This window comes from Armigeres subalbatus, chromosome 3, assembly GCF_024139115.2.
Source record: "Armigeres subalbatus isolate Guangzhou_Male chromosome 3, GZ_Asu_2, whole genome shotgun sequence".
NCBI classification, from domain to species: Eukaryota; Metazoa; Arthropoda; class Insecta; order Diptera; family Culicidae; genus Armigeres; species Armigeres subalbatus.
Window position 1 is genome coordinate 267,203,023 of NC_085141.1, and position 19,604 is coordinate 267,222,626.

Here is a 19,604-nt window from a genome sequence, read left to right on the forward strand (position 1 = left end):
ATTGGATTTTGTGCAGCTTCCCGGACAAAAGTTTCATAAAGCTACTAGACGAGGTGATGTCCCGAGCAAGTTTTTGCCGATAAGTTTGCAAGAAAACTAATGATCTGGCAAGGTATTTGCTGCTACGGACAAAAATCCCAGGTTTTCGTGACAAACAAAACTATGAATTCCCAAGCAGAAGTGTCTAAAACATCGTATTCTTCCATACATTAAAGCCCACAAAGGACCTGTAAAGTTTTGGCATGATTTGGCAAGCTGACATTACAGCAGAGTAGTGCTACAGTGGTATCGAGATAACGGGGTGAATTTCTTCGAAAAGGACGGCAATCCACCCAACTGCCCTTGGTGTCGCCCAATTAAGAAATATTGGGCAATTGTCAAGCAGAAGTTGAAGGAGAGTGTAAAGGTGTCTAAGGATGCAACAGAGATGAAGAGATGGTGGAAAAAAAGGCTGCTCAGGTAATCCAACAGAGTGTCCAAAAAATGATGAGTGGTGTTCGAAGAAAAGTTCGAGATTTCATAAAAACGAAATCGGAATAATTTTTTCGCTATTTTTCCTTTAAAGGTCAATAAACAAACTTTATTTTCATTACCAAACATTTTTATTTCAATAATATAGCTCCGAAATAAATTAGTTTTTTTTGCATCCCAATATTAAATGACTCAAGCTTTATGAAAAGTGAAATCAAAATTCCGTACATAATGTAAAATCAATTTAATAAAAATTCCGCGGAAAAAAAATTAAAATTTCGTTTCGTTTCGTAAAATTTTGAATTAAATGAACCTTGATTTCGTATCGTTTCAAAGTCTCGAAAGAAAATCTATATTTCGTTTCGTTCCGTTTCGAATCAACATAGACATTTCAATTTTCGTTTCGTTTCGTTTTGTTAGGAAAAAGTGTGTTATCGCATACCCTTAGAGGTAGCACCAGTAGTGGAGGTAGTGGGGTTTTAATGAAATTTATCATAATTATACGCTTTATGATGGTTTCAGTGGATGCATCGTGTTTTAAATATCCTGTTTAATGCAACTTTTCCTAAGATTTCGCTTGGAAAACTATTGAAAACAATAATTTTCTTTAATTAAATTGACTCCCTTGCACCTATAGTGGTGCAACTGTGGCGAGTCTCATAAGAAATCAATGGATAGCACCACAATGGTAACCAAAATAATTTTTACCGCCACTAAAAGAACAGTGTACCCATTAGTGGTGCAAGCAATATTTGGTAGTTGTTGATGTTTATTAGTCTATCTATTGGCTAAGATAATGAAGCTGTAAATTTCTCATGATTATCCATTTTTTAAAAATATTTTCTTTTGTGAATCTTCTAATACCTCCACTATTGGTACCGTTACCCTACAGCCGAACAGATTTTTTTTAGGAATAATTTCGCTGAACTGTCATGATCCATATACCTATTTGCATAGCAAAATCAAATGGGTACATGAATCCTCTTCTTTCATTCGTGGGTGGGCTTAAATTAGCTCACCAGCGCGAGCGACATGAGAAGCTCTTTGTAAATGAGTATTTATTTATATCTTCCAAAAAATAAAATAACGGTAAAACTGAACACATTTTTGATGATTTTAATTGAAGCACACGTAAACATAATACCGACGATCAGCGCCGTAGCGTGCGGTTGGGATAGACCAACTTTTTATGTCTCGGAACCAAATAATATTCAACTGTTTAAAATCGCCCATGGCATAGATAATTTGAGTACAACGTATGGTACAGCAACGGCAACTAGGTGGTATGCAGAACGAGAATGGTAGCGATACAAGTTATGGGCAGGTTCCCTATCCAAGTAGCAGTAAAGTCTTCGTGGTCGGACGTAAACATAAAGCTAAAGAGACCCCCCCCTCCAAACGAAGGTGCAATTTACCAGGCAAGGTGATTCAAACAATAGAAATCAATGTCAGAGGACATGTGGTTGCAACAAGGCCATGTGGTTGATCGTCATGAGACAAGGAACAAAGCGCCTTTTTCTATCTCAGGCGAGCAAATGAGAGTTGGAGGATCGTCGGTTCTTTGATCAATTTTGCATGAAAGACAGTCATGAAAGGACGTTCTGCTTTGTTTTATAATTGGAATTTCTAAAAAATTTTAATGCTACTATAATAACAATAATGACTAATCGATAAATAGATTATATTTCTTTAAGGTGATTATACAATCAAGCCATGTGGTGAATTTCAAATTCACCACACGTTGTTCTACTCCTATTATCAAAAGTTCAAAACCAGCGTAATATTTGTTGTACAATGTTGAAATTAAAGTCGTTTGCTTTGTATGAGTAATCAAACGATCTACAGTTGTTGCGATCCCCATGGGCGTTGTTGTTCTTTCAATTCGTGCTCTTGAAAAATCACTATAAAAAGCACGTGGTTTCCAAGATGGCCGATTTGTGGCTTTGTTGTATAACCACCTTAATTCACTAAGTTAAAGTGGTAATAAACAAAAAAATAAAGCAGATATTGCAAACTTTCAAATATTTTTTGAGATTTTTGTAGCATGCCTTTCATCCTCCGCATTTCTATAGATATTGGAAGAGCAGGTATGTAAACATCGCCTGACACCTTTTATTAAAAATGAGAAATTGCAGTACTACCTGGCAGTGATTATGACCGTTTGAGCTTCAACAGTCACGTCTACAGAACGATGTTGTCGGAAGCAGTATGCATTATCGCCGGAAGGGATGTAACCCATTTGAAAATCTGTTCTTTGGCGAAGTAGCAGGAATGGAACAGTACTTGGAGAGGAAGTCGGACTGTTCAGCTTATTCCAAATTTATCGACTTGGGTAAACAGACAGCATGGCGAAGTATATTTTTACCTGGCAAGTTCCTGTCGGGCCATTTATGCTTTAGCTACCTGCACTTGTTCACGCATGCTACTTAAAAGTTGTTCCTGAAATGTGAGAACGTCGAGAAGACGACGAAGCACATAGTATTTGCACTTTAACGTGGAGGCTAGACGTACTGGCGATTAGGAGGGCTAGTTTAATATTAGTATATCGCATTGGTACATGTGCGCTGCTCACAAGTGGATAATCAATGCTTTGAAAACATTGAAATGTGCAGCTCAAAAAAATAAATATATATATACACGGCTGTGATTTATCTTTCCTATTTGAACAACATCAACTTATCATTCCTTACAAATAATACAATCTAAAATAATACTTTTTATTGGTTGCTACATAATGCACCGGCAATCTTCTGTTGGTTTTGCAATACTGGGTAAATTGTGCAACGATGCAGCCTTTCTACTGGAGTAACGATTCTTCAGATAATCTCGACGTGCTATGTCTGCTTTTATATTTCTGTTGATCACTTTTACAACCTCCGGAACAACGCGAACTTCCCTTGTAACTCTCGGTGGCGCTCGTACCACTTCTACCACCGCCTCACTATTTACTGTCTTGCACCACGGACTAGAGGTCTTTCCACAATCGTCCACGCCATCGTTTCCTATCGGGAACTTTGCCAAACCATCTTCGCCAGTCGGTATCAGTACTTCCACGGCTCGATCAACCGGCTGTGGATCCTCTCCATTTTTGACGTCGTGTATCTCAACGTGCGGCACCTCATTTTCCTCATCATCGAAATTATTTTCGAGTCGCTCCAGAATCCGCAACCGCGGCATCAGATATTCGGATTCGTATCGTACACGATTTTCGGTAATGTGTTTCGTGGTTTTGCAGCCGGCTATTGCCATGGCAGAGTCCAGCTCTAGCCGAAGCAAATCCAGAACATCTTCTACACCGTGCTGTCCACTCACTGCTAGGCCCCATAAGGCAGCTCGTCCAACGAATACCAGCTTGGCACCCAACGCCAAAGCTTTGAAGACATCGGAGCCCTGCGTTATACCACCATCGTGCATTACCGTGAGGCGATTCCCAACAGCTTCGACTATTTCCGGGAGAACTTCTATCTGTGTAAAATAAATTGAAAAAGATTAATTTTATTGATGGTTTATTATGGATCATTAGTTCTAGACCAACATTTGAAAAGTGCATAACAGCCAAAATGTATTCCTTCTGATTCTTTGTCCACATATATAGAGCTATATATAGGCGAAGAATCAGAAGGAATAAATGAATACATTGGAAATTACATATAATCATGCTCTCCTTGGCCGTGCGGTAAAACGCGCGGCTACAAAGCAAGACCATGCTGAGGGTGGCTGGGTTCGATTCCCGGTGCCGGTCTAGACAATTTTCGGATTGGAAATGGTCTCGACTTCCCTGGGCATGAAAGTATCATAGTGTTAGCCTCATGATATACGAATGCAAAAATGGTAACTTGGCTTAGAAACCTCGCAGTTAATAACTGTGGAAGTGCTTAATGAACACTAAGCTGCGAAGCGGCTATGTCCCAGTGTGGGGATGTAATGCCAATAGGAAGAAGAAGACATAATCATTATCCAACTCCCAGCGCATCATCGCAACGTGAAAATAAAACCAGCGCTGGTATAAGAGCTTATAGTCACAGCTAAAATACGCCCAACTAGAAAAAATAGACTGTTTGCCAAGTAATTTAAAGACGCGTGAGTTTGATTATATTGCGTTTCACGGGGAGAGAGTCAAACGACCATTTTGGACAAACTAATCCTTTGGCCGAAAAATTCGTTAGGCTGAACACAAATTCATCAAATAGATCATTCGACCGAAAATGCCTTTTAGCAAATAGGCCCGTTTGGCCGAATGGGTCGACAATTTTAGCAAATAACATTTTCTGCAAAAAATAACCATTTCGGCCAAACGATCCGTTAAGGAAACATGTTTTTTTCGACCAAACTAACAGTTCGACCGCATATCAATTTCGATCTAATAACCATTACAGCAAAACATTCAATTCGGATAAAATTCCATATGGGTATTTCGAAAAAAATCTATTGAAAATTTAATTAAATCTTTTTGCTCCTGACGTGACACTGTATGTGGCTGTATGCTAACTGATCGCACACAAAACTTTTTCTCCCTGCTTCATGCGCTAAAATTCTCCTTCCTGCAAAGTTCCCTTCCCTTCTCGAAAACCGGTTTGGTATTCACCGATAAAAGACTCCGCAAACGAACGCAATCTTCTAAACAGAACTCGGGAGATTACCCTGTACGTGGTACCTTGTAGGGAAGATTATCTGAAGGACGGGTACCTCGCTGGGAAGATTATCTGACGGGCTGCAGCATCAACAACGCGGTTGATAATTTATATCATCGAATATATGAAATTCTTCGAAATGCTGTTCCGCTGAAAAAAGGTCGTCGAGCTTTGAGTAAAAGGCAGCCGTGGTGGAACAACGAGCTTCAACATCTTCGAAATCGTCTACGCAAGGCCCGGAAAAAAATACTTGCGTTCGAGGAATGAACAGCAAAAAGTTGAGCCGTGTCATAGAAAGCGAATATAATTCTTTACATGCGCAATGCTTGAGATACTACATTCATCGCACTGAAGAGAATATTAAGCAGGATCCCAAATCATTCTGGCCGAAAGCGGAGCAACGGAATTCCTCAACGTGTGCATTATAACGATATTCCAGCTGAAACCCCATCTGATTCGACAAATTTGTTCTCGTCGTTCTTTCGAAGAGTGCTAAGTAATAATCGATCCCCTTCGTCGGATGCGTACTTGAATAGTTTGCCCCAATATGATCTGAACGTGCCACATTTTTACTTTTCTGTCGAGGATGTACAACTCAAGCTTCAAGGAATTGATGCTTCCAAAGGTGCGGGACCCGCGGTGCAAATCGAGTGAATGGAACGAATACAACGCAACTGTATTCGATTTGCCCTTCGCTTGCTGCCGTGGAATGATCCTGTTCGACGAAAAGCTGCATTCTTGTTAATTTGCCGACTTTGACTAGCAGGAGAACATTGCTACAACGCCTGTTCTTGTTTGACATACTGTGTGACAACGTAGATTGTCCGATGCTTTTGAACAGCATTAATCTGAACGTCCCCGCCAGAACGACTCGCCAAACCGATTTTCTTCGTTTACCTATGCATCGCACTCTATTTGGGCAGAATAATCCGTTAGATGTCTGTTGTCGACGTTTCAATGAAGTCTCTTTTAATTTCGATTTTAATTTATCAAAATGTATGTTTAGAAATAAGATTAGTTAGTAATGATATCTGCCTGTCTGTAAAAAAAAAGAAGAAAAAGCTCCCTCATCCGTGCTGTCAAACAAATCGAAGTGAGCGGGTCATTCATAGCTCAAACAGGCTCAAACAACAACAGCTCTTTGTATTTGTATTTGTATGTATTTAAGGTCTTAAGTCTTAAGGTCATTCCTGACAGAATCCAAGTTTCAAAGTGCTCGCGTTTTCGGGAGCACACCACTCGATACGGAGGCGGCGGACAACTGTCATTTTGTTGATTCAGCTTTGCTGCGTCGCAGCATGCGTGAAAAAATAAAAATGACAGTTGTGCGTTGCTTCCGTATCGAGTGGTGTGCCCCCGAAAACGCGAGCACTTTCAAACTTGGATTCTGTCAGGAGTGACCTTAATAGAAATAAAAATAAAATAAAGAAATAAAACTTATTACTTGTTTAACAAACGTTCAACCCGATTTACGATACGTGTAGTTGGCTCGTTGAAATCGAATAAATCTTCGATAGCCGTGAATGCGCGAATACATGCTGAGAATGGTTCATTGTATCCAAACACCGTTCGATGGTAGCGTGGTTGTAGTAAAGTAGTATTCCGCAGTGATCTATTCGGTACACGGAAGTACATCATGGATAGAAGATCGGGCATCAGTTTCAGCAGCTAATAGTTTAGCAACAAACAAAGATTGCTGTATTTTTCGTCGGTTTTCCAGCGTGTGTAAACCTAGCAATCGACAAATCGACATCTATCCGGATACGGCAGCAAGTTTTCAGGATCACTCCACGGCAAAGATTTTAGCGCTAATCGTATGAATCTCCTTTGTATTCGCTCGAGTCTTAAGCACCACGTGACCTGATGGGGGTGCCAAACAACAGACACAGTTTCCAAAATTGGACGGACGAGTACACAGTACAATGATTTCCAGCAGTGTGGATCAGAGAAATCCTTCGCAACCTTAGAAATGAAGCCTAGCTGCCTTGTTGCCTTCGAAATTATCGCTGAACGGTGCAAATCAAAAGTCATTCTTGAGTCCAGCATGATTCCAAGGATAGTCACACTTGAGACCCTGTCAATAATTTTGCCATTAATATGATAGTCGAACAATATTGGAGATGCGGTACGGTGAAATGTTATCACTTGGCATTTTTCCACGCTGACAGTCAGTTTATTCCTACGGCACCAGTCGGCAAATAGAGTTAACGATACTTGTAGAGCCTGGCAATCATCCAACGTTCGTACAACAATGTAAAGCTTCATATCATCGGCGCACACAAGTTTGAAACATTCACCAAGACCCAAATCAGCATCATTGAAGAAAAGAACGAAAAGTAGCGGTACAGCAGATCTGTTTGTGAAAGGCGCTGACACATAACCATCGATCTTCACCCAAAGTTGCCGATCCATAAGATAGGATTTCAACCAAGATGCCAGTTGCGTAGATATTCCGAGGTGAGATAACTTGTGTAGCAGAATTTCGTGGTCGATTTTATCAAAAGCTGCTTTCAAATCAGTGTAGACAGTATCGATTTGCGCTTATTCCTTATTGCTCAGCACATTATAATCTCAAATAATTTTGAAGCGGCCTAGAGGCTTGTGATACCTCGATAATTTGTAACATTGTGGCTATCACCGCGTTTGAAGACTGGTGTTACGAACGACTGCTTCCAAATGCCAGGAAATTTTGCCTGGCGGAGTAAACAGTCGAAAATATCACACAATGGTTGTGCTAAAGCGTCAATTCACCGGCATATTACAACTGCAGGAAAACCATCTGGACCAGCTACGAATGAACGTTTCAGTTTTTTTGCTGCTAATGAAACCATTTCTGGATTGATGGCAAATAATCCAAGCTCCACCATATTAACAGGAACATCCCGGATGGCTTCATCGATTTCCAACTTTGAAGTCTTACTCGATGCGAATATGGATGTGAAATGCTCGGCAAACAGTTTGCAGGACTCATCGGTAGACGCAGCAGACGATAGATTCAGATATACGCTCGATCACGCCATCGTATGCGTGGCTGGTTATAATCCCCACAGATTAACACAGCATGAACATTTCTCGCACAGCTCATTCACGGATGAAACATGGTCATTAATTACATCTACATCACGACTTTTGTCCGGTGAAATGTAGATTGCGCACAAAATAACTCTCCTACCTTTGATTGTAGACGAAACACAAATTTGTTCTAGCCCTTGTCCACAAATGGTGTGTACAATGCGTCGTCAACACCGATTTTGGCACTATTTTCGACTTTGCAGTCAAAAGCTTCACATCATATGGCTTTCCAGGAACAATTGATCTTATGTAGACACAAGCTCCGTACGCCTCCACAGAAGCAATCCATGAAGTTCGAAAGCGATTGCACCTTGTGCCACTACTTGACGAGGAATTTGGACATTCTTCACATCACTCAAGCACTTCAGGAAGTAATTCCAGCACTTTGTTGTCCTCCTTTTATCATTACCACCATCCCGGACGCTTCCAAAAGTTGTCTCGAAGTTTCTGTACGTACTGCCAGCGGGATAAACGATTGATTGGTATTTCTTCATATGTCGGTTCTGGTATTGCATTTAACGGACGATCGATCAAAACATTACCGGGAGTGAGAGGTTCCGGGTCCATAGCATCTTCCTAATGAGCATAAACTGGCCAAGAGTTTAGCAGAGCTTCAATTTTGCATAGCAATGTCGGAAATTCCATCATGATTAGGGAAGCGGTGTTACATGTTTTCTTCAATATGACCTCCATGCTCTTTACACCAGCTTCCCAACAGCCCACCCATATGGGGTGAACTGGGTGGAGTCACTTTTCAACTGATTTCACGTGGTTGACAAAATTCATATAATTTGGTTTACGTTACTGGCTCCTTAAACAGATTGGACAACTCCCGCAATTCCTTCGTGGCACAAAAAAATTGGTCCCGTTGTCCGGAAACACCTCTTCCGGAATGCCGCGTCGAGACACAAATCGATGAAGTGCAGCGAGGAATGCATCCGAAGTCAAATTCTCAACAGCCTCTAGGTGAATTCCTATTGCCACCATACAGATAAAAACACAAACATATCCCTTAACTGGTGCAGTTTGCTTGATTAGAAAAGGACCAGCAAAATCTAATCCCACCTTCTGGAATGCCGGGGCTCGATCGGAACGGCTTGATGAAGGTCTCCCATAAATTGCCCAGCGACCATCGGAAATTCCTCTCTCAAGAACATTGTACCATTCCACCATAAATAACCAAACAGCCAACTCTCAGCAGAAAGCTCGCGTGAAACAATGCCAGCTGGATTGTTTGAAGTGTTCACATAACACCACTCAAAGTCAGAACCGTTAGAGGTAATCTCACACACTCTGTTTCTTACAAACCCTTCTAATTGTTCTGGTTTCTTCTTTGCCCAGCAAGGACTATTTGATTGTCCGACCATAGTATAACACGCTGGAAGGAGATCTTCAACGTGGCCATCACCACTAGACGATATAACAGTAACGCCGCTAAAAGTTCTTGACGCGGAATCGTTAACATCGATTTTGGCACTATCTTCGACTTTGCAGTCAAAAGTTTCACATCATATGGCTTTCCAGGAACAATTGATCTTATGTAGACACAAGCTCCGTACGCCTCCACAGAAGCAATCCATGAAGTTCGAAAGCGATTGCATCTTGTGCCACTACTTGACGAGGAATTTGGATATTCTTCACATCACTCAAGCACTTTAGGAAGTAATTCCAACACTTTTTTAATTCTTCACTTAATTCTTCATCCCAATCGATCTGGTCACTCCATATCTTCTTCATCAGCGTCTCTTATACGAGAATCACTGGAGCAGCCGGTCCCAACGGATCGAATATGCTGGCAACCAACGTCAGCACTTGACGCTTCGTCGGTTTATCTATGCCAAAAAAAAACACACACACACACACACACACACACACACACACACACACACACACACACACACACACACACACACACACACACACACACACACACACACACACACACACACACACACACACACACACACACACACACACACACACACACACACACACACATATAATCGAAAACTGGATGTGCGGGAAAAAGCTGGCATTGGCCCATCACAAAACCGAAGTGATGATGATCAGCAACCGAAAAGCAGTACAGCATAGTACGATTACGGCCGGAGAAGCCACCATCGCCTCAAAACGAGAGGTAAAGCATCTCGGGGTAATGATCGACGACCGGCTCAATTTCAATAGCCACGTTGATTATGCTTGCGAGAAGGCAACTAAAGCGATCACAGCTTTGACCAGAATCATGTCAAACAGTTCCGCGATTAGTAGCAGTAAGAGAAGACTCCTGGCCAGCGTATCTACGTCAATTCTCAGATACGGAGCTCCTGTCTGGGCGGCTGGTGAAATCACGAGAAGGAACCTTACTCGGCTCAATAGCACCTATAGGCTGATGGCCATGAGAGTGGCAAGTGCATACCGTACCATATCGATGGATGCGGTCTGTGCCATAGTAGGAATGACCCCATAAACATCTTATTGGAGGAGGACTGTGAGTGCTACAGACTGCGAGGAACGGTTGGTGCTCGCATGATTGCGAGAGCCGATTCGATGAGGAAGTGGCAGCTGGCTTGGGACAGTAGTTCGAAAGGAAGGTGGACATATCGGCTCATTCCGAACCTGTCGCTGTGGGTGGACAGAAAACACGGGGAAGTGAACTTCTTCCTGACACAATTCTTGTCGGGCCATGGATGTTTTCGGAAGTATCTGCACAGATTCGGACACGCAGAGTCCCCCCTTTGCCCGGCCTGCCCGAACTGCGAGGAGACACCGGAGCACGTGTTCTTCGACTGTCCTCGATTCAGGACAGAGCGAAGTGTGCTCTCAGTAGGCAGCGCTAGTAATATAAACCCCGAGAACATCGTGCAAGAAATGTGCAAGAATGAGAATACGTGGAACGAAATAGGAAGAGTGGTAACGCAGATCATGAAATCGCTGCAGCGAAAATGGCGTGAAGACCAGAGGGTGTCTGGAAGCGATCATAATCGGTCGGTCGGTCACGGGGAAGCTTCCGTCGTCGGGGAACTTCCTGTCGGTGTAGGATAGATCCGCCTCCGGGGACTATCTGAGTAAATCGCGATCCAGTTGGGAGCTTAATGGCTCAAGAATACAGAAGATTAATATCAAAGTGTTTCCGCCGCCGGGGAGCCTCTAGTCGGAGTAGGCTAGAACCATCGTCGGGGACTAGGCCGAGTAGAACGTGACGCGTTGGTAGAACTGGTTTCGGGTCGTCGGAGCACCATTGAACCGGACGCTATGCTCCACCCGGAATCTCTGGATCGACTTCGGCACTCGGACCGGTCACTCGCTGAAGTAAGAAAGGCCTCCCGTCCTGCGCTGATCTGGAAAACATCAGAAATGTTAAAAGTGGTAGAAACAAGTCTTACACAGAAGCGAGTCGTCGGTTCCGAGGGAAATTCCAACGTCGGGGAACTCCCTGTCGGAGTAGGATAGATCTGCCGCCGGGGATCATCCGAGTAGCCCGCGATTTAGCTGGGAGCTAAATGGCTCAACGAAAAAGTGCAGCAAAAAGTCAAGGAAACTATGCTGGGAGCCGAACGGCTCAATGTTAACAAAAGTTCCGTTCGGGAGAGTTTCCGCTACCGGGAAGCTTCTAGTTGGAGTAGGCTAGATCCACCGCCGGGGACTATGCTGAGTAGTTCGTGACGCGTCGAATAATCGGTTTTGGGTAGTCGAAGCGCCAGTCAACCGGACGTTATGCTCCACCCGGAATCTCTGGACCGACTTTGGCACCCAACCGGTTTCCCGTTGAAGTGAGAAAGTGCCTCGGACTATCTAGGTGAGACATTAGTGTTGGACACGCAATAAACTTCCACGGGTCGTCGGTTTCGGGAAGCTCGCCGCCGGGGACTTCCTGTCGGAGTAGGATAGATTTGCAGCCGGGGACTATCTGAGTAGACTGCGAACACGTCGAGAGCTAAATAGCTCAAAGATACAGTGGTGCTGAATGGCATGAGGAAGAGAGACAGTGAGCGTCAAAGATTAAGAGACGCGCAAACCGAATGAAAATGCTTCGATGAGAAAATGTAGCGAACTAGCTGTGCTAGCTAGAGGCTGAACACGTGAAGTGCATGAGCACAGCCCCCCTCCGAAGTATTGACATCCAGTAAGTCCCGGGGGGAACAGGGCATGTGAAGAGAGGGTAACTCAAGTAACCTTCTGTTACTTGGGTGGGTTTAGTGGGTCCGGCGGGCCGGCCTTCTGCCGACCGCGCCAACCCCACTCCCTGAGTGATAATTTCAGGTGTCTGTAAGCAGATTTGCCTTCATCCCTCTATAAAAAAAAAAAAAAACACACACACACACACACACACACACACACACACACACACACACACACACACACACACACACACACACACACACACACACACACACACACACACACACACACACACACACACACACACACACACACACACACACACACACACACGGGCAGCAGGGACTATGTCCAAGGGCTTGACGAACTCTCCCCACGGCCTCTGCGATTTAGAGAGCTTGCCTAGGACGTGGTGGGGTTTGACAGTGGGCTCTGTTAAACCTCTATAAAAAGCTGCATGAGTCCGTAAGCAGGCTTTACCAAAGCGACCGTGCGCCGCTCAAAGCACACAAGCCCAGCAGGAGTGCCAACCGGCACATCAGGATTGATACCAGTAAGATCCTGATTATGGTATACTGGTCAACGGCAAACGTCATCGGATGAATCTTGATTTATGGATAGGATTAGGTGTCTATGAGCTGACGGTCGAGCTATTCTGCTAATAGTTCGACTGCCTCCGTCCCGATAAACAACCTGGCAGGCCTCCGGTAACGCTCAAAATCTGCCACCAATATCGGTGGGTAGTAGGTTCAGATGTAGCATTCCTGATTTACGCCGATCCGGCTCTGAACACGGTGCTATAAGGCACCGGAGTCAACCCTTGCATGGACCTCACTGTTTACATAGGGACCCATGGGATCACAACAGGCGACTACCTACAGCAGGTGGAGATAACGGCCCGGACCCCCCTTTTATCATGAATAAAATTCCAGAAAGCAACGAAGGAGCAAGTGGGGCGAACCCGTTCGCCAAAAGCGGGCTGACGAGGTCTCCGCCTCAGCAAACCCAAGAAGAAGAAGAAGAAGAAGAACAGCATCGAGAGGTACTACAGCGAAAAACCACTAGAGTGAGCAGCCAAGATCATAAAAGCGAGCATCAGCAGATAAAGGAGCAGAAGCAACAACGCGACAAATCGCAACAGCAGTTGCCCACGAGCCATGGGTGGAACATAGCCCAACAACAGCCGAAGGTTCTTATCGCAAAGAAATGGGCAGAAGAGCTCCACGAGTTCATCGATAAGAAACACAACGTGCACAAGGATATCAAAGAGCTGGTGTTAAAGATCCGAAAAGCCCTCGGGTCAGCAATGACAGATTGGAATAATCTGACGCAGAGAGCAGAAAATGCCGAGAGCGAACTGGCTACAGCCAAAAACGTTCTTTTATCAGCGGTGCCATTACAGGAAACACCTGGATTGGTCCCTGGGGGACTTGGCAATAACGGAGAAAGGAAGCTGGGGCGGCCGGAAGACACACCGGTCTCTGTGCCTAAGAGGAACAGATCCTCGTCAGGAGACGAGCGACCAGGAGGCTCCAAAAAACAAAGGGAGGCTCTACGCAAACAAATGGTTGCCGCACAGCCGGACCAAGCCGGTGACGGCAACTTACGGACCCCCTGCCAGGTGGTCCAAAAAAAGACGAAAAAGAGCCGCAGCAAAATAGATGAGCGGCAAAAATCACCAAAAGAAGCGTGAAGAAGAAGGGCGAAGCACTGGTGGTGAAGACTAGCGAGGAAGGGTATTTGGAGGTCCTGCGAACAATAAGGACAGCTCCGGAATTGAAGGACTTTGGCGCAGATGTACAGAGAATCAGGCGCACACGGGCGGGTGACATGATCTTTGAGCTGAAAAAGGACTCCAAGAATAAGAGCTCATCATATAAGGAGCTAACGGAGAAGGTGGTTGGCGATAAGGCACAGGTGAGAGCGATGACGCCTGAAGCGTGCCTCCAATGTGTGGACCTGGATGAAATTACCACGGCGGACGTAACTGCGGTAACTACCGCAATGAAGGAGCAACTCGAGTTGGGCGATGTTGACATAACAATCCGACTAAGAAGGGGTCCATCAGGCACGCAGATCGCTGCTATAAAACTTCCGGCAGATGCTGCTGACAAAGCACTGCGAATCGGCAGAATAAAAGTCGGTTGGTCGGTGTGTTCGTTGAGCCTCTCTCAGCAACCAGAGGTGTGCTTCAGGTGCCAAGAGTTTGGCCACCTGGCACGGAACTGCAAGGGCCCTGATAGGTCAAAACTTTGTAGAAGATGCGGTGAAGAAGGTCATAAGGCACAAAGCTGCAAAAGCCACCGAAATGCCAGATCTGTAGAAGCGATGAGCGCAGAGACCACGTTACTGGTGATCCAAAATGTCCAGCGTTCAAACATGCGATGTCAAGGAAATTGCTGTGGACGTGATACAAATTAACCTCAACCACTGTGATACTGCGCAGCACCTGCTGTGGCAATCTGCGAGGATTCGAAATGCGACGTTGCAATCATCTCTGATCCATACCGGATCCCACCAGGAAACGGTAATTGGGTAGCGGATGAAGCAGGAACCACCGCTATATGTACGGTAGGAAGATACCCATACCAAGAAATTGTGTATCGCGCAGCTGAAGGCTTCGTGATCGCCAAAGTTAACGGAATCTATATATGTAGCTGCTACGCACCGCCACGTTGGACGATTGATCAGTTCAACCGGATGCTGGATAAGGTAGCAGAGGAACTTATCGACAGGAGGCCAGTCGTCATTGCTGGGGACTTCAACGCCTGGGCAGTAGAGTGGGGCAGTCGTTGCACTAACCCTAGAGGTTGGAGTCTACTAGAAGCATTTGCCAGGCTCAATGTAGACTTGATTAATGAAGGTTCGACGAGCACATATCGAAGGGATGGCAGAGAGTCCATCATTGATGTTACCTTCTGCAGTCCTGCCTTAGCAAGGAACACGAACTGGAGAGTCTGCGAGGACTATACGCATAGCGACCATCAAGCGGTCCTGTATTGTGTCGGAGGGAGGGTACACTCGGAACCACGCGAGAGCAGTATCAAGGAGCGAAAGTGGAAGACAGAATCCTTTGACAAGGATGTGTTTGCGGAAGCAATGCGATTCGAGCGCAATCTTCAAAATCTGAGTCCAGACGAGCTGGTTGCAGCATTGACCCGAGCCTGCGATGCAACCATGCCGAGAAAGGTACAGCCACGGTATGCACGTAGGCAAATCTATTGGTGGAATGAAACGATCGCAGAACTCCGTCGTAGCTGTTTTCGAGCAAGGAGGAGGATGCAGAGAGCCCGCAGCGATGTAGAGAGAGAAGACCGCAGACCAGTGTTTAGGGCGGCCAAAGCCGCTCTTAAAAAGGAAATTAGGCTCAGTAAGGCAGCTTGCATGAAAGAGCTCTGCCACAACGCGAATGCAAACCCATGGGGGGATGCATACAGGGTCGCTATGGCTAAGATTAAAGGCCCAGCGATACCGCTAGAGGAGCCAGAAAAACTCAAAGCAATTATTGAGGGACTGTTTCCGTATCACGAAGCACCAGTCTGGCCTCCCACACCTTATGGTGAGGCCAACACCAGCAGAGATGAAGCCCGTGTCACTAACCTCGAACTAGTTACGGCAGCAAAAAGCCTAAAACTAATAAGGCTCCGGGACTAGATGGCATCCCCAATCTGGTCTTGAAAACGGCGATCCAGGTCAACCCGGACATGTTTCGCACCACATTACAAAGTGCATAGACGAAGGAAACTTCCTCGATTGCTGGGAGCGGCAAAAGTTAGTACTGTTGCCGAAGCCGGGTAAGCCACCCGGAGATCCATCGGCCTACAGGCCTATTTGCCTGCTAGACACGGTCGGAAAACTCCTTGAGAGAGTCATCCTTAACAGACTGGCGATCCACACAGAAGGTGCAAACGGATTATCAAGCATGCAGTTCGGGTTTCGGAAGAGCAGGTCCACAGTTGACGCCATCCGGATAGTCGTCGAAGCAGCTGAAGCAGCCAAGAAGCAAAAGAGGAGAGGAAACCGTTACTGCGCTGTGGTAACCTTAGACGTGAAAAATGCGTTCAACAGTGCCAGCTGGGAAGCAATAGCCAGCTCCCTACACAGGGTACCTGTGCAGAATTCTGTAGAGTTACTTCGAGAATAGGACGTTGGTCTACGAAACACACGAAGGCCTGAAGAGAATAGGCATAACAGCGGGTGTTCCCCAAGGCTCCATTCTGGGGCCGACGTTGTGGAACGCGATGTACGATGGGCTGTTGCAGCTAACACTACCAAGAGGTGTGAAGATCGTTGGGTTTGCGGACGACGTGGCTCTCATGGTATTAGGTGAAACAATAGAAGAGGCAGAAGTACGAGCAGGGCAGGCGATAGAAATAATCGAAAACTGGATGTGCGGGAAAAAGCTGGCATTGGCCCATCACAAAACCGAAGTGATGATGATCAGCAACCGAAAAGCAGTACAGCATAGTACGATTACGGCCGGAGAAGCCACCATCGCCTCAAAACGAGAGGTAAAGCACCTCGGGGTAATGATCGACGACCAGCTCAATTTCAATAGCCACGTTGATTATGCTTGCGAGAAGGCAACTAAAGCGATCACAGCTTTGACCAGAATCATGTCAAACAGTTCCGCGATTAGTAGCAGTAAGAGAAGACTCCTGGCCAGCGTATCTACGTCAATTCTCAGATACGGAGCTCCTGTCTGGGCGGCTGGTGAAATCACGAGAAGGAACCTTACTCGGCTCAATAGCACCTATAGGCTGATGGCCATGAGAGTGGCAAGTGCATACCGTACCATATCGATGGATGCGGTCTGTGCCATAGTAGGAATGACCCCCATAAACATCTTATTGGAGGAGGACTGTGAGTGCTACAGACTGCGAGGAACGGTTGGTGCTCGCATGATTGCGAGAGCCGATTCGATGAGGAAGTGGCAGCTGGCTTGGGACAGTAGTTCGAAAGGAAGGTGGACATATCGGCTCATTCCGAACCTGTCGCTGTGGGTGGACAGAAAACACGGGAAGTCAACTTCTTCCTGACACAATTCTTGTCGGGCCATGGATGATTTCGGAAGTATCTGCACAGATTCGGACACGCAGAGTCCCCCCCTTTGCCCGGCCTGCCCGAACTGCGAGGAGACACTGGAGCACGACTTCTTCGACTGTCCTCGAGTCAGGACAGAGCGAAGTGTGCTCTCAGTAGGCAGCGCTAGTAATATAAACCCCGAGAACATCGTGCAAGAAATGTGCAAAAATGGGAATACGTGGAACGAAATAGGAAGAGTGGTAACGCAGATCATGAAATCGCTGCATCGAAAATGGCGTGAAGACCAGAGGGTGTCTGGAAGCGATCATAATCGGTCGGTCGGTCACGGGGAAGCTTCCGTCGTCGGGGAACTTCTTGTCGGTGTAGGATAGATCCGCCGCCGGGGACTATCTGAGTAAATCGCGATCCAGTTGGGAGCTTAATGGCTCAAGAATACAGAAGATTAATATCGAAGAGTTTCCGCCGCCGGGGAGCCTCTAGTCGGAGTAGGCTAGATCCATCGTCGGGGACTAGGCCGAGTAGAACGTGACGCGTTGGTAGAACTGGTTTCGGGTCGTCGGAGCACCATTGAACCGGACGCTATGCTCCACCCGGAATCTCTGGATCGACTTTGGCACTCGGACCGGTCACTCGCTGAAGTAAGAAAGGCCTCCCGTCCTGCGCTGATCTGGAAAACACCAGAAATGTTAAAAGTGGTAAAAACAAGTCTTACACAGAAGCGAGTCGTCGGTTCCGAGGGAAATTCAACGTCGGGAACTCCTGTCGGAGTAGGATAGATCTGCCGCCGGGGATCATCCGAGTAGCCCGCGATTTAGCTGGGAGCTAAATGGCTCAACGAAAAAGTGCAGCAAAAGTCAAGGAAACTATGCTGGGAGCCGAACGGCTCAATGTTAACAAAAGTTCCGTTCGGGAGAGTTTCCGCTACCGGGAAGCTTCTAGTCGGAGTAGGCTAGATCCACCGCCGGGGACTATGCTGAGTAGTTCGTGACGCGTCGAATAATCGGTTTTGGGTAGTCGAAGCGCCAGTGAACCGGACGTTATGCTCCACCCGGAATCTCTGGACCGACTTTGGCACCCAACCGGTTTCCCGTTGAAGTGAGAAAGTGCCTCCGGACTATCTAGGTGAGACATTAGTGTTGGACACGCAATAAACTTCCACGGGTCGTCGGTTTTCGGGAAGCTCTCGCCGCCGGGGACTTCCGTCGGAGTAGGATAGATTCGCCGCCGGGGACTATCCGAGTAGACTGCGAACACGTCGAGAGCTAAATGGCTCAAAGATACAGTGGTGCTGAATGGCATGAGGAAGAGAGACAGTGAGCGTCAAAGATTAAGAGACGCGCAAACCGAATAAAAAATGCTTCGATGAGAAAATGTAGCGAACTAGCTGTGCTAGCTAGAGGCTGAACACGTGAAGTGCATGAGCACAGCCCCCCTCCGAAGTATTGACATCCAGTAAGTCCCGGGGGGAACAGGGCATGTGGAGAGAGGGTAACTCAAGTAACCTTCTGTTACTTGGGTGGGTTTAGTGGGTTCGGCGGGCCGGCCTTCTGCCGACCGCGCCAACCCCACTCCCTGAGTGATAATTTCAGGTGTCTGTAAGCAGATTTGCCTTCATCTCTCTAAAAAAAAAAAAAAAAAAAAAAAAAAAAAGCACACACACACACACACACACACATAGGAGGTGGGAGCTCGGGACATGTTCCCGAGCGCCAATGGAAAACCACCATTCGGCGCTTCCTTCTGGAGGTGACCGGGCCCTGGAACCAGTTCACTGGTTTCCAGTCAGCCCAAGCAGAATCTGCCTAGGGGACGTGGCGGAGGTTTAACAGTGGGCTCTGTTCAATCTCTACAAAAAACCACAGGTCTACAAGCAGCCCTGTACAAGCGACTCGTGCCGCTTCCAAAGCACTTCAGCCCAACATCGGGAGTGCCAACCGGCACATTAGAATTGATACCAGTGAGATTCTAATTATGGCAAACTGGTCTTACATATACTGACTCGTACCTGGAAAACACTTATACTAGCTAACGAGCTGACAACCATGTCATTCTACTTCCCTAGTAAGGATGGGTGACACCTCCCCGAAACGGCGAGTAGGCTAATGGTACGGTTGCCCCCCGTCGCAATAAAACCTTGGCAGGACTTCAGAACGCTCTGCAATCGTCACCTTGGGTGGTGGAAGTAGGTTCAGATGCACATTCCTGATTAACGCTGATTCGGCTCTGAACACCTTGCTTATAAGAGCAGTGGTGTCAACCCTCGCA

At 46.1% G+C, this 19,604-nt stretch overlaps 1 protein-coding gene across 1 annotated transcript in view; it reads right to left on the minus strand.

Moving 5' to 3' along the window:
* Positions 1-3,157: 3,157 nt before the first annotated feature.
* LOC134222451 (2-Hydroxyacid oxidase 1-like) overlaps positions 3,158-19,604 on the minus strand; it is a 28,135-nt gene continuing 11,688 nt past the window's right edge. The window contains 2 exon segments of the mRNA XM_062701595.1: positions 3,158-3,261; positions 3,264-3,936. Of these exon segments, the coding sequence (XP_062557579.1) occupies positions 3,158-3,261; positions 3,264-3,936 (777 nt within the window).